At 41.2% G+C, this 15,868-nt stretch overlaps 1 protein-coding gene across 2 annotated transcripts in view; it reads left to right on the forward strand.

Annotated features, from left to right (window-relative positions):
* The window catches only part of top2b (DNA topoisomerase II beta), a 74,645-nt gene extending 60,890 nt beyond the window's left edge, over positions 1-13,755 (forward strand). For both annotated transcript variants that reach the window (XM_077222535.1, XM_077222536.1), the window contains exons 26-35: positions 832-987; positions 1,485-1,568; positions 1,659-1,856; positions 2,931-3,084; positions 3,271-3,435; positions 3,679-3,850; positions 4,081-4,163; positions 4,239-4,328; positions 10,566-10,789; positions 13,252-13,755. In XM_077222535.1, the coding sequence (XP_077078650.1) occupies positions 832-987; positions 1,485-1,568; positions 1,659-1,856; positions 2,931-3,084; positions 3,271-3,435; positions 3,679-3,850; positions 4,081-4,163; positions 4,239-4,328; positions 10,566-10,789; positions 13,252-13,416 (1,491 nt within the window). In that variant the 3' untranslated portion in view covers positions 13,417-13,755. The remainder of the gene's footprint in view (positions 1-831; positions 988-1,484; positions 1,569-1,658; positions 1,857-2,930; positions 3,085-3,270; positions 3,436-3,678; positions 3,851-4,080; positions 4,164-4,238; positions 4,329-10,565; positions 10,790-13,251) is intronic.
* The last annotated feature ends 2,113 nt before the right edge of the window (positions 13,756-15,868 follow it).

Genomic DNA, 15,868 nt, shown 5'->3' on the forward strand with positions numbered 1-15,868 from the left:
TAAGACATGTTGGAAAAGGTGTTTATCTTTAATTTCCAGTGTGAACATAATGTATTCTCCTGAAAATTATGTATTTTCAAATGTGTGCTGAATGTAAACTCCTCTTAGGAATTTCACATTCAATGCGAATGTATCTGAGAATATTCTTGGTTTTCAACCGCGGTTAGAAAAAAATCCATACAGTCCCAGTCCTATTCAAGTGTTTACATGTCATCTCAATCTGATTAGAAAAATTTTAAAACACCCCTTACAATCCGAATAAAATTTTAATCGGATTTGGCCAATTCATTCCGATGGACGTGGTTACATGTGACTTTTTTATTCTGATTGTGCTACAATTAGAAAGTCTAATTACAATCGGATTATTAGGGTCCATGTGAATGCAGCTAGTGTCCCTGTGATGTGTGTGGAATGTTTAATAGGACTCATATACCTGTAGTATATAGAGTGTGTGTGTATATATATATACTCGTGTGATACATATCATCATGATCTGTGTCGTGCTTTCAGCGGCTCGTGATGCACACTGGTTGGCTTTTGGCTTGTCAGAGCTACACACTTTCATTGACTTGAACAGTTTGATTCTCATCCTTTAATAGTATAGCTCCTAATTTATTTAAACAAGCTGTGTTACTATGAAAAATTATTACCTCAAAATATAGATCTTTATGCAGCTGCAAGGTACTTCATCTACATTAAATACATACACCTCTTTTGCTCACATGCCAGCGATCACCAACCCCTGTTCTAGTGTTTTAACAAGACTGTTTTATTTAGTTTACCTTTTTACTCACTGTTTCTATATGTTTGGTCGGATTACGATGCTGTCAGTCTTTGGAGGATGAGGATGGTGATGGTAATGACAGTGACATCTCAGTGGACTCTGGCTCCTCCTCTGGGCCAAATTTTAACTACATTCTGAACATGCCTCTGTGGTGTCTGACCAAGGAGAAGGTTGAGGAACTCCTCAAGCAGAAAGACCTGAAGGTATCACTCTTACAGTCATCTGTAACCGTGTTAAATTCAATGATTCATATCAGTTTTTATACACTTAATTAATATGACTGAACTTCGTTACTGTAATGTTATATCATGTGTGAAGCAATGTTGGAACCTTCTTTTCAAAGGAGTGACCCAAAAATGTAAATTCTGTCATTATTTATTTTGTTATAAGGATAAACAATATAAGGACAAACTTTTGTGATGACGCAACAGGAACATCACTTGAGCATAACAAAGATAGAAACGATAATCCAATATTTATACCGGTTGCCAAATTTGTAAATTTTTTCTGGTTTATTGGTATATTTGACCACTTCTGTTCCCGGTCTTCTAAAGTCATGTAATAGCTTTGTGTGAGGAAAAGACCAAATGTTGTTATTCACTGAAAATCGGGTGTAGGGTGAACTATTCATTTGACTAATAACAGCTGCAGGTTGAAACCTTCGCTGTTAAATCTGTGTGCTCTTTAATTTGTTGTATAGAAAGCAGAGCTGAATGAACTCCAGAAGAAAAATTCAGAAGATCTGTGGAGGGAAGATCTGGCCGTCTTCATTGAGGAGCTGGACGTGAGTCTCATTTATAGATGGTAGCTTAAGGATTGGGTTGAATCATGATGATGTGTAATAAAGTACTTGAGAGTTTTGTCTTTCTTTCAGCGTATAGAGGGGCAGGAGAGGGAGAGTGTGAACTCTGGGAAGGCCACGAAGCTGGTGAAAGGGAAGGTGGGCAAACCTAAAGTGAAGAAGATGCACCTGGAAGAAACTCTGCCCTCTCCCTTTGGTCGCAGGATAGAGCCACAAGTCACACAGGCTATGAAGGCCGATGCCTCCAAGAAACTCACCAAAAAGAAGAAGGTATGGATGTGTGTGTGTGAATCTGAAATGTGTTATATTTACTCTGAACGTTTTTACATTAATATGTCATGTATTAAATATTTTACAGGAGTTGGAGAATGCAATAAACAGCGATTTTTATTACAAAGCTATTTCAGTTTTTGCATTTATATTTATAGAAACTCTATAGTTATTTTTTACAGTGATAGTAAAAAAGTGAATTTTTACATGCATTTACACCCGTGGTTACCATGATCTACAAATGTATAATATTGTGAAAGAACAATGGTAAATTTTAACGAGCTGGTATAAAGTAGAATCAAGGGCTATAGAGTCTAACCCAGGCGTTGGGAACCTTTTTTGACCAAAGAGACATTTTTATGTTTATTTTTGGCTAATGCATTTTCCTAAAAGAGCCACAGCTAAAAAGAATATAATATTATATAAAAAACATATTTTTTTCAATAATAGCAACTTTATTAGGTCCATAGCTAACTTCAAACAGTCCCGCCCACTGAAAGCAGCGCGCATTATCATACAACACATTTATAGGACATAAAATGTCTCTGGGGCAAAAGCGAAAGTACCCAGTGAAATGTAACTCGCGAGCCGTTTAGGTTTCTGACCGCTGGTCTATCCTGTCCTAGTTTCAGAACCTTTGCATTTTTTCCCCCTGTAAAAAATAGTTTTTTTTTACACTTACAGATGTTACTGTTCTTTATGGCAGTAAATGTATGTCTGCATCGCAACTCAAACTCAGTTTTTTACTGCCAAATATCTTTTTCAACTAGAAATATTTTGTAATATTATTAGTAACTGCACTTATTTGTGAAAATACAATATTAATATTGTGATTATTAGTTTATGTAATTGTCTAGAGCAGGGGTGGGCAACTTCGGTCCTGGAGGGCCACTGTCCTGCAGTGTTTAGCTCCAAACCTGACAAAAACTCACAATGGCCCTCCAGGACTGAAGTTGCCTTTCCCTGGTCTAGAGTCATGTATCAATTAAACCTAAATAGGCTGAAGCACAACTAATAAATGTCAAGTGTGGTACAGTGCGTGTCTGTGTCTAATGATGTCTGTGTTGGTGTCAGAGTGAGGTAGATCCAGCCTTGAAGGTGCAGTTTGATGAGGACAGCGCGCTGGGCTCCAATGGAGGAGAGAATTCCCTCATTTCTCCATCCGGCCTTCCCAAACCAGGAGCCAAACCAAAAGCTCCGCGGGTCAAGCGAGAGAAGAAAGAACCTGGTAACAATAAATATTGGCACTGTATTTAACTTCAGTTTACTTTCAAAAGCATTTTTTTATGTATTATTATATATATATATATATATATATATATATATATATATATATATATATATATATAAAATAATACATAAAAAAATGCTTTTGATATATATATATATATATATATATATATATATTCTTCAGGTACTCTGAAACAAAGGAAGCCATCAGGTTCTAAATGTCCAGCTAAGAAAGTAAAAAAAAGGAATCCATGGTCAGATGATGAATGTGATGATGATCGTTCCGATAATGAGCTGGATGAAATTGAACCTGTTATTCCCAGGGACACCACATCCAGGAGAGCCTCAGGTGTGTGTGCTTCCATTATACCTCTGTACAAAATGAAAATTGTTACTGTTTTAATAATGTAAACCAGGCCTGAGTGATATGATCGTAAATGCGGTGTTATTTACAGGTGAAAAAAAACATTAACTATAAGTGGTAAGATTGAAACATTTTTAAGTTGAATTTACAACAAAAGTGACTCTTCCATATGAAAACATGACATTTTAGACATGCCTGAAATGTTCTGTTGTGTTTTATGTTTTACAGCTGTGAAGGCCAAGTACACGTTTGACTTCTCTGAGGAAGAGGAGGGTGGCGACGAAGAACAGGAGAATGATGGTTCATCATCACCAGTTCACTCCTATAAAAACACAGAGCAGCAAAATGACGATGAAGAAGATGATGAAGACATTTTTCCTCCAAAAACAACATTTACTTTGTATGTTCTGCCTATGTATTCACATTTGGGTGAATCTCACAAAGCCTGTCACAAGCAGTTTAAGTTTTACAATAACCTAACAAGAATCTGAAAATAATGGCAACTTTTTGTGAGGTCCACCCATTTAATGAAACAATGTTGTATACTTTTATTATTATTATTATTATTCTCAAAGTGAAAATCAAATATGGATTCCAACTCTTTTTTCATTTTAATGAAATAATTTTCAGGCCTTCTTCACCAGCGAAGAAAAGGGACCCAGAGCCTGTATTGTCATCTAAAACAGAGTATGCTAACAAGAGCAGCGATGATGGTATGTGTGTGTTCAATGTGGTGTTTTATCGTGTTAATAATGTGCGTGTGTTAATAATGTTAATTTATTCTTCAGATGTGAAGCGAGACAGTGATGATGACAGGGGTCCAGTGTTTTCATCATTTTCCAACAGTTCTGTTTCTGAGAATCCTCCAGCTAAAAAAGGTACCTGACCGGCAACCAACCTGTGATGAGTGATAATGTTTAAATGCCAAAATTATCTTGAAACTGACCCTTTTAATTTCTTTATGTTTGTTATTCCTCTTATTGTGAATGATTCTTGAGTGCATGTTATTACAAAAATAAAATTGCCCTAGCAGTATTTCATCAAATTACAATAATGTATGTTATTTCCTGATCAAATCCTGATGGTGAAGACCTGGTGATGGTTTTTCATTGAACATCCTGTTGCACTCTTTAAATTATCAGTATAAATGCAATAGACTATGGATATTGTACAGAATTTTACCACCTCCACCTCGTTTTGAGCCCGGAAAAACGTCTCGGGTTATGACTATAACCCTTGTTCCCTGAGAAGGGAACGAGACACTGCATCGAGAATCGACTCTTTGGGGACGCTCCCTTAGCGTGCGCCTCTGAAGTATGAATGAAACTATTCCAATCCTGATTGGTGTTGCGTCATGACGTAACATGTGACGGCATAACCGGATGCATAAAAGCGACGCCGGCACACACACACACTAGCCTAGCGATGAAGCAAGACGCTCTAAGGCCTCGAGGGGTGTGGCAGGACGACGCAGTGTCTCGTTCCCTTCTCAGGGAACAAGGGTTATAGTCATAACCCGAGACGTTCCCTTTCGAGAGAACTCTACACTGCGTCGAGAATCGACTCTTTGGGGAACGAGTGCCCACTAGGCCACGCACCGAAATAGGCCTGTCCCGGAGTGAAACTGTTTAGGCACTCAGCAAGGACTGAGCACGTGTGCACCAGGCGTACAAGGAAGGTTGAGACTGTAGAACGTAATAAAAGTATGTGGAGTAGCCCAACCGGCTGCCCCACAGATCTCCTGTAGAGGTACTCCCGAAAGAAAGGCCCTAGAGGAAGCTATGCCTCTAGTTGAATGGGCCCTCACGGCTAAAGGTGAAGGCAAGTCGCGCACCTTGTAAGCCTCAGTAATAGCCTGAACAATCCAATTACTAATAGTCTGCTTGGATGCCGGGAGCCCCTTCTTAGGTGACCCAAAACATACTAATAATTGGTCCGACCTTCTCCAAGAAGAGGACCTCTCAAGGTACATGCTCAAAGCTCTGACGGGGCAGAGCAAATGAAGCTTCTCTTCTTCTGCCGACACATGAGGCGGAGGATGGAATGCCTGAAGGACTGTAGACCGAGCCGCATTAGATGGAACTTTAGGCACATAGCCCGGACTCGGGTGCAAAAAAGCTTTTACTCTGCCTGGGGCAAACTCCAAGCAAGCTGGTGTCACTGCCAGGGCTTGGAGATCTCCCACCCTCTTAAGTGAGGTAATAGCCAAGAGAAATACCAATTTTAGCGTTAAGTCCTTAGGCGAAGCCGACTGCAAAGGTTCGAAGGGGGCCAGGGATAACCCTTCAAGAACTATTGCCAGGTCCCAGGCAGGAACCCTGGACCTGGTTGCCGGTCTCATCCTCCGAGTACCACGGAGAAAACGAATGACCAACTGGTGCCTCCCCAGAGGCCCATCACTCAATGGCGCATGGAAAGCCGCAATGGCAGCCACGTACACCTTAAGTGTGGAAGGGGAGAGACCCGCAGAGAAACGATTTTGAAGAAACTCCAGAACTGAAGCCACTGGGCAGTTAACTGGATCTAACTCCTGTTCTCTACACCAAGTGGAAAATACATTCCACTTGAGGCCATATAATCTCCTAGTAGACGGAGCCCTAGAGCTAAGTATGGTTTCAACCACTCCAGCTGATAGACCAGCATCTAGGTACTGAACCCCCTCAGAGGCCAGACCCACAGCTTCCACAGCTCTGGGTGAGGGTGGAAGACTGTGCCCTCCGCTTGAGACAACAGATCCCTCCTCAGAGGAATCTGCCATGGCGGAGCTATCAGGAGTGATATTATCTCTGAAAACCATACTCGGGTCGGCCACAATGGGGCAACCAGAAGTAGACTGATGCCCTCTTGACGGACCCTCTCCAGGACTGCCGGAAGCAGAGCGATCGGGGGAAATGCGTACAGTCTGCACAGAGGGCGCGATCTGAGTCCCCCTTGTCGGTTCAGATAGGCTACCACAGACGTATTGTCTGATCGTACTAAGACATGGCAACCTTTGATGTCTGGGAGGAAGCTCCTCAAAGCCCTGAACACAGCCATCATCTCTAGGCAGTTTATATGCCACGAATGATGATGGTCCTGCCACAGACCCCTGGCAAAGCGGCCGTCCATGACCGCGCCCCAGCCAGTGAGGGAGGCGTCTGTCGAAACGGTTTTCCGGCGACCTGACACTCCCAACACTGGCCCTTGGGATAGGAACCAAGGTTTCTTCCATATTTGTAGAGAATGAAGGCATCTGCGCGTTACTCTGATTATACGAAATGGATTCCCCTTGGGAGAAAACCCCTTGGTTTTTAACCACCACTGAAGGGGCTTCATGTGTAGAAGGCCCAAAGGAATGATGTTGGATGCCGCTGCCATGAGGCCCAGCATTCTTTGAAATTGCTTTACAGTGATGGCCTGGCCTAGCTTTAACCTGGATACCATCGTCAGAATCGACTCGATACGTGCGGGAGACATTCGTGCCTGCATCGTAATCGAGTTCCACACGACTCCCAAAAACATTGTGCACTGGGATGGTTCTAGCACACTCTTCTTTGTGTGAGAACCCGATATTGGTAAGCTTCGCCCCCGAAAGCGAACCTCAGGTATCTCCTGTGACATGGAAGGATGGAGATGTGAAAATAAGCGTCCTTTAGATCTATCGTGACATACCAGTCCTCGGATCTGATGTGACTCACGATTGCAGGAATGGTTAGCATTTTGAACCTGAACCTCCTCAGAGACCGGTTCAAAACCCTGAGATCTAAAATTGGCCTTAACCCCCCATCCTTCTTTGGAACTATAAAGTACCAGCTGTAAAACCCGGACTCCCTGTCTAAAGGATGAACACGTTCTATGGCTTCCTTTAGCAGCAGAGTCTGTACTTGTTGTTCCATCACCTGAGCCTGCTCTGGAACCACTGTAGTCTGCACCACCCCCGAAAACCTGGGGGGGCAGCGCGCGAACTGCAGTCTGTACCCTGATTTTATTATATGCAGGACCCATGCAGATATGTTGGGAAGATGATACCATGCCTCTACAAAATCTACTAAGGGTACCAGCCTCTCGAGACTGGCCTCTGGTGTTTTTCGAGGATTTTTCTCGACTCCCTGAAGCGGAATACCGGCAGGGTGTAGTCGAAACGGTTTTTGTGACCACAATTGATGCTCTTTCTTTGTTATAATATTTTCGCTGGAAAGAGATGCGGCCCGAAGCGTCGTTGACGGCGGGCAACCTACATCGTTTCCTAGAGGGCTCTGCTGCGAGAACAACCTCGGTTGCTCTACAGCGGAGGGGACAGCCCTCAGAGGTCCTACCACTTCGGTTAGGACCTCTTTCCCGAAGCCCTCCTAGCCTGAATTACGTCCCACAGGTCGCCTTTCTGGCTGGAGGACTTCGATTTCTGAGAGTGTTTCCTCTGTTGCCAAGCTCCAGGAGGAGGGGCTCTAGAGGAAACGCTCTCTCTTTGCTCTGCTCGGTGTGAGGAGCTGGCTGATGGCTGGGGCTGATCTCTTGGCCCCACCCTACTAGATTTAGACTTCGCCTTACGGGGGAGGTACTGCTGGAACGCCGCAGATTGTTTCTTCGCCTCCTGAAACCTGTCGACGACCGATGTAACGGCGTCACCGAACAGGCCAGAAGGCGAAAGCGGCGCATCCAGCAGAAAGGATCTATCTTTTTCCTTCATACCAGATAGATTTAGCCACAGATGTCTCTCCGTGGCCACCATAGCTGCCATAGAGCGGCCAATGGCGCGGGCCGTCTCTTTTGTGGCCCGGAGAGACAGATCTGTGGCTCTTCTCAACTCCGCAAAATCCTCAGGAGTTGGCCCCTCCCCCTCATCTAAATCTTTCAGGAGGTTCGGCCTGGTATGCCTGCAAGAGTGCCATAGAGTGCAGACATGAACCAGACATGAACACGACCTGCCGCCATGTAAGCCCTGCCTATTAATGCAGATATATGGGCTTACTAGGCAGCGCCGGGGTTTTTAGGGAAGATGCAGACTCAGGGAAAGATAACCCGCTAGAGCCTCCTCGACTTTAGGCATCTTCCCATAACCCAAATCCCGTGCCCCCACTACATTGCTGTAATCCACCACACTGGGATTGGAGACACGGGATGAGTGCGGTTTATACCACGATCTCGAGATCTCTTTGGAGATCGGGGAAAAACGGCAAACCCCGGCGCTGAGGTTGTGATCTGTGCTGCAGGAAACGCTCATCAAGCTTGCTTCTCACTTGCGTTCCCTGCTCATCATGTGGCCAGCTAATGTTGAGTCTGGCCACAGCACGAGTCACAACCTCTACCAGCTCCTCATAACCTTGGCCGTGAACTGGCGCGCCTAGATCACGGTCATCCGCTTCAATACTGAGCACATCCACTTCCTCGGAAGCAGAGAGCTCAAGCATTGGGACCTGATCATGGGCAGGAGAAGCCGCGATGCGGGCTCCTGCACCACTCTCAGGGGCCACGAGATCCTCAGATGAAGAATGAGAAGGTGCCTCAGCAGTCTCAATTTCATCTAAAAGATCCCGCTGCGAACCCCACGATCTCAATCGCCGCGCCGCCTCAACAGACGCGGGACCAGAACCATGGGGAGCGCGAGCCTGACCGTGCTTATCAAAGCACGCCAGCCGGGAGCGCAGCACTCTAATGGGAAGTGCTTCACAGTCTACACAAGCAGCCCCCTCGAGAGCTGCTCGTGCATGCTGCGCTCCCAAACAATTCACACATAAAGCATGTGTGTCCCCACCCGTGATAAAACGAGGGCAAGGGTGCACACAAGCTTTAAATTGTTCGCTGGCCATTTAATCAAACTTTCTGTGACAAACAACACCAAATAAGACAGACAGTTTTCAACATAGAGCGCTTGCTGAAGAGCGAAAAGCTAGTGTGTGTGTGTGCCGGCATCGCTTTTATGCATCCGGTTATGCCGTCACATGTTACGTCATGACGCAACACCAATCAGGATTGGAATAGTTTCATTCATACTTCAGAGGCGCCCGCTAAGGGAGCGTCCCCAAAGAGTCGATTCTCGACGCAGTGTAGAGTTCCCTCGAAAGGGAACCCTGATCATGGCTGAAGAAAATTATTTTTACAGGCACGTATTTTAGGTATTTTAATAAGATAATTGGATTTTTTTATTTTAAGAACTCTATCATATACAGTGTTTCCCAAAGGAATTTGTGAAACTGGGCTGGGTGGGACCTCTGTCCCACTAGGGGTGTCCATACAACCCCCACTTTTTTTACTTTCTTACATTTTAAAAATAATTCATTAATCTGGTGCACTTTGAGAGTTAAAAATTAAGAGCTCCAACCCATGTTCAGTGTGTAAATTGAACAAAGAAAGAGTGTGTATTGACTTGTACCTGAACTTTAAAGGGGGCTCTAGGGCTCTTGCGCTAGAGATGCAGATCCGCTGAATCCGCTGTTAAAAATAAATCATTTCTCCCGCCAAACGCACGAACCTATTATATTCTCTGATTTAGATATATCTGCAGCTGATCATCGCATTACAATTATTCAAATTGTATAATTGTAAGCATGATGTGTTAAGCATGATGATATGTTACATACTAAGTGTAGTAGGCTACTACTACACTTAAGTAGTGTACTGAAGTAGGCTGCTTTTAAATGAACATTTATTTAAAATAAAAGTCCTTCTTTGGCAAAATTACATTTCATTAATTAGCCTAAACACAGTGACAATTTAAGTTTGAAGGGATTAAAGCCTGTTTCTTTATTCAATGTTGGAAAACACTCTAATCAGAATAATTTCTGTTAAGCTTGTGTATATTTTTAGTTAAAGCTTTTAAGTTATAATAAAGCAATATCTCAGGGTTTTACTTTGTGTTTTATATAATGATCACTACGAGGTGCTCTAGGCATATGTTTTCTTTGATTGGTTTTCCCTGAAGAGAAAAACATTAAAGAGTGATCTCTTACGCATCTTAAAGTGAAATGATCCCATGTCTTTATTAAAATCAACACATTAATGATTTATCTCTCATCTGATCTGCAGAGATCTTTACTAGTGGCCATGTAGCTCACCAGTTCAGCCCAGTTATGATCTTAACAATAAATGTGAATGGCCAGTTTCCAGTCTGTTAAAATCATTTTGTTCTGTTTGTCCAGCTAAGAAACATGCTGACACGGCACCTAAACAGAAGAAAGCTCTAGCAAAAGCCAAGAAGCCTGATATATCCGTTTGGGACTCAGACTCAGACACGGGCACTAAAAAAGCACCAGCAGCATCAAAAGGGGGTTGGAAAGGCCGAGGCAGGAAGAGGAAGCAGTCGAGCTCAGAGGAGGAGGTTTATAACCCTGTGAAGAAGACTGGAAAGACTTCCACAAGCAGGGTGAGTGATATATCCACTACTAATAATAATCCTAAAAGCTATATCTGTATTACAGCTTGTGAAAAACAGTATTTCAATGCAGATAATGTAATGCATTTTAAATAGTTTTTAAAAAAATGCATCATATTATCTGTTTATTATAAAATAATTAGGGAGTGGGAAACCAACATATTGATTTCTGTGATTAATATTTACTGTTTAATGCAGTAAAAATAGAAATAAGAATAGAGAATCAGTATAGAATGAAGCTATCTTTGGAACACTCACCAGCTCCGCAAAGTGAGCGAGAGAGAGCGTGTCCAACTGATGGTCTGCATATGTATCCAGCTGTGCTCAACCCAGTGTCCTCTTCTTTGGAAGAAGAGCACGAGCACGACATGCGAGACGAAGGACCTCATGAAGGAAGCTTGCACGTTGCAAGCTCCGTCTGGCTACTTGTTTTTGATCCTGTCAGTAACATGCTTCAGTGTAATTACAACAGTCAAGTCAAGTCAAATTTGTTTCTACTCTTCACAAATACTCTTCACAATTTTCACAATACTCACTTTTCACAAGCGTCAGCTAAATGAATAAATGTTTTCACAATACTCTTTATTCATGTGTAAAAATCACATCATAAAATACATTTCAGTTGGATCACTAATCATCCACATATAGGCAATTGCTGCTTGGACCCTGAAGATTGCTGCTTGTGGCTGTATTTTGCTCTGTGATTAATAGTGGTTCTTATTATTATCAGTGTTAAATGCAGTTTTTGCTGCTCAATATTTTGGAGCAAACCATGATACGTTATTTTCAGAATTCCTTGATGAATTAAAATTTTATGAACACCATTTATTTTAAATTTAATTGTATTTACTGCTACTTTTGATCAATTTAATGCATCATTGCTGAATAAAAGTATTAATTTACATACCCCAATTTTTTAAATGATAGTGTATCATGGTTTCCACAAACGTATGAAGCAGCACAACTGTTTTTCAACATTGCTCCTCAAGAAAAATCTCTGATTTTTATCAAATCAACATATTAGAATGATTTCTGAAAGATCATGTGACACTAAAGACTGGAGTAATGATTCTGAAAATTCAGCTTTGAATCACAGGAATAAACTACATTTGAAAATATTTTAAAATATAATTTTTTTCTTAAATTTTACAATATTCTTAATTGTAATATTTTTTTTACCTAATTAAATTATTATAGTTAAAATTAGGTACAGTTAAATGTGATATTTATTATAATGTGTTAATGTGAATAAAGTTCACTTTAATTAAAAGTTTATTTTTTTAATGTTCTGTAATTTTTTAATAAATTAAAAAATAATGCCATAGAAAACAGCATTACTGGTGTGCATCTTGAGACGAAGCAGTGGCACTGACATATTTTAATTAGTTGCTTTCAGTTAAAACAGCTCAAACATGTATTTTAGTCTAGTTTAAGCCTTGTCTGTAAAAGCAGAGGAAAAAGTGATACTTATGGTCCACTCAGTGAAACCATTCACTCATATACCTAATCTTCAGACCAAGTCTGCAAAACTGCAAGCATAATATATACTGCATTATCTGCAGTTTGCAATTGTAAAACCATCTTTTTGCAAAATGCTAAACAGTTTCCATCACTAGAAACATAATTCAAAACTGCCATTTAAATGCCACACTCATTTTCTTATGATCGTTATTATACCCAATTAAAACTTACTGTTTTGAGAAATAAATTATTTTTTACCTTGTTGTATTTCTATTTATTTTGTATATGCTGTACATACAAGTCGTGACCTATATTTCTGTAGTGCTTTATACAAGACAACATGTCTTGAAACAAATTCAAATTCTGCTCTAAAGCAGCTCTAACAAGCCAATAGTGTCATTATACAGCTCAAGCAACAATTTTACACATGTACGTGTGAGTGCTATAACAAACTCCTGTGCTCTCCACTGCGCACTGAAAATGTAAAAGACACAAGATAGTGTAGTTTGGTGTACATATGGATAATCATTTGTGTAGAGTTGCTATGCAAAAACAATTTTTAGAAGTTAAAATAGTTTTGAATTGTTTGTTGTGTGCATGTTTTGTGTGTAGATTTTAGAGAAAAGGAGCCATAGTTTTCCGTAAAGTAATTTTTTAAAAACGGCTAGTCAACAAGATGTGTAACACATGAATATGTGGATGAACATTTTGGCCTGCAGGGGATGCCAACGGTCTGGTGATTATAAATCCAGGCTGGTGCTCAAAACTGTGCCACTTAAAGATTCAAAATAATTGCAGAACCACAATATTTTATTATCAATAGAACTGTGATGCACAGTGGTAAATAATATTGCGCACTGCACTCAAGCTATACTCAGTGGTCAGATGCGTCCAGATAAGTTCTTCACTTTTTTTTTTTTGACTCTGTACTCTTCCTCATGGGTAAATGAAAGATCCAGTGTCTTATGTTGTGTATGTGTGTTTGCATCTAGAAACCAAAGAAGGCTGTGTCTGACGATGAAGATGATGAAGACGCAGGCATGAACAGCTTCAGCCGTCTGGACTCAGGCAGAGATCGATCCGGTAGAGCAAAGAAAGAAGTCAAATATTTTGCAGAATCTGATAATGATGAGGACGACGACGATATGTTTGACTAGAAAACTCACTCACACATAGTCCAGAAAAATCCTTGTTGAAGAACAGGTTCACTGTCTACTGCCCTGCAGAATTTTGTACATTTTACTCTCCATTTTATTTCTTCAATTGTGATGTTGAATTCTTTCTACTGTGTAACTGCTTTACTCTTTTTATCATTATTGCTATATTATTATTGTTATGATACATTGACAATGTTGTTTTTTTTATCATTGAATTGTATTTGTCCTGAGCAGCTTTTAGAAATGTAGACTGCTGTGCTTTAGCACCTTTAATGGTTCAACGTTAGAGATCACTTACCTTTTTGAGATGACTTGGAAATAAACATGAAATGTAAATTATTTGTTAGTCTGTAGCAATGGCAGTACCACTGAAATGTTGCAAAAATGTTTGAGAGACAATGACAGGACATGCTGTTAATTACCACAGAAATGTCGACTCATCCTGCCGTTTTTAAAAATGAGCTAAAGTAGTTAGGCAGAACCAGAAGTTGATCTACATCGAAAAGTTCTCCAAGGATGCAAAAACAACGATTTAGACAACTGTTACAGCACAACATTTAACATTGTATGAAATAATTGCACACAATCAACCACAATCGCAACCTCTATCTCACACATTATGCATACATTAACATGGACCATCCAAGTACTTCCAAACATTTTAAAATAAATACATTTTTTTATCGTTTTCCTAGAAGGGTGCATGGTAAAGGCAATGGTAAACATAAACTAAAGCAATATTAATGTCCAAAAAAGACAGGCAAAACAAAGGAATTTACAATTTGATACACTCAGGGTTTTGATGAAAGATATTCTTGAATTGTCATTATCTAAACTCCTTGGGTTCACAGGTTTTAAACACAAGTTGATAATTTCATCCTTATGAACTGTTTTTTTAGTTTTGTTTGTTTTTTGGAAAAAACAAAATGTTTTGTAAATATTAAAGGACTGTTCCTTCGTAGGTTAAATTTGGGCCAACTTTGTGTTTGACAGTTGACTGCCTTTCAATGAAAAATCAACAAGATAAAAACAAATCTAACATCTCTGACCAAAACCGACATGTACAAAAAATGTTACAATCTACTCTTTCATCGGTTCAGAACTCATGTAAGTTAGTAAAGAGCTTCCTTTTTGTTCAGAATCAAAATGACAAATTTGCATCACTCGCTTTTCTTTATGTACAGAGACCAGCAAACAAATGCAATGGTTTCGGCATACAGTATAACAACAGCAAAATTATGTTTCCTATTATTAAAGATTTCCATTACACGAGAGTAGATGTTAAAACTTCATGCTGATTTGTACTCGGCTTTCGCCAAGATAATCACCAACTAAGACGTAGCTTTACAGTAACCTATGCTTCTCCATCCATTCTTTCCATCTGGTGACGTGAATTTTCTGTCTGGTGTTAATACAGTGTATTGCGTGTCAGCACACACAACGGCTGCAACCACAGTGCGGTCCCCCCATAACAACCCTCTGGATTGAGCGGAGTAGGGAACATCTCTAGGGTCTTCAAGTGGGCACCTTCCGTCCTCAGTGTTTCGTCGACTAGCCCACGACACCTCAAGAGGGCTCGACAGTGACTCTGGCGTCCCAGAGTCACCCCCTCCGTCCCCCACTCAACTCAGCCCAGCTTACTGACCTCTACTTCCCTCTTGCTGCTGAGACCTAACCACAATCTCACAATCTCTCCGCAACCCAACCATACGCGCCAACCCGTTTGACTAAGGCTGTCGAGCCCCACTGGTGCGTTAATATGCAGTTTCAGTGGCAACGGTTCCGTATGGCATACCACCTACCACAAAACACAATATCTGCCCAACCACCCGTCATCCACGCAATATACACAGGAACGTAATGACTGTGAATACTATACAACCTATACAAATAAACCAACAGTTGCTGCTGAGACCTAACCACAATCTCACCGCAACCCAACCATACGCGCCAACCCGTTTGACTAAGGCTGTCGAGCCCCACTGGTGCGTTAATATGCAGTTTCAGTGGCAACGGTTCCGTATGGCATACCACCTACCACAAAACACAATATCTGCCCAACCACCCGTCATTCACGCAATATATACAGGAACGTAATGACTGTAAATACTATACAACCTATACAAATAAACCAACAGTTGCTGCTGAGACCTAACCACAATCTCACAATCTCTCCGCAACCCAACCATACGCGCCAACCCATTTGACTAAGGCTGTCGAGCCCCACTGGTGCGTTAATATGCAGTTTCAGTGGCAACGGTTCCGTATGGCATACCACCTACCGCAAAACACAATATCTGCCCAACCACCCGTCATTCACGCAATATACACAGGAACGTAATGACTGTAAATACTATACAACCTATACAAATAAACCAACAGACCTTTCAAGTTTTCAAGAATTCTACGAAACCGTAGCATGGCGGCCTGTACACAGCCAGCTAGAATCTTT

This window comes from Siphateles boraxobius, unplaced genomic scaffold (genome assembly GCF_051911475.1).
Source record: "Siphateles boraxobius isolate OS27281-9 unplaced genomic scaffold, OSU_SipBor_1 89, whole genome shotgun sequence".
Lineage (NCBI taxonomy): Eukaryota > Metazoa > Chordata > Actinopteri > Cypriniformes > Leuciscidae > Siphateles > Siphateles boraxobius.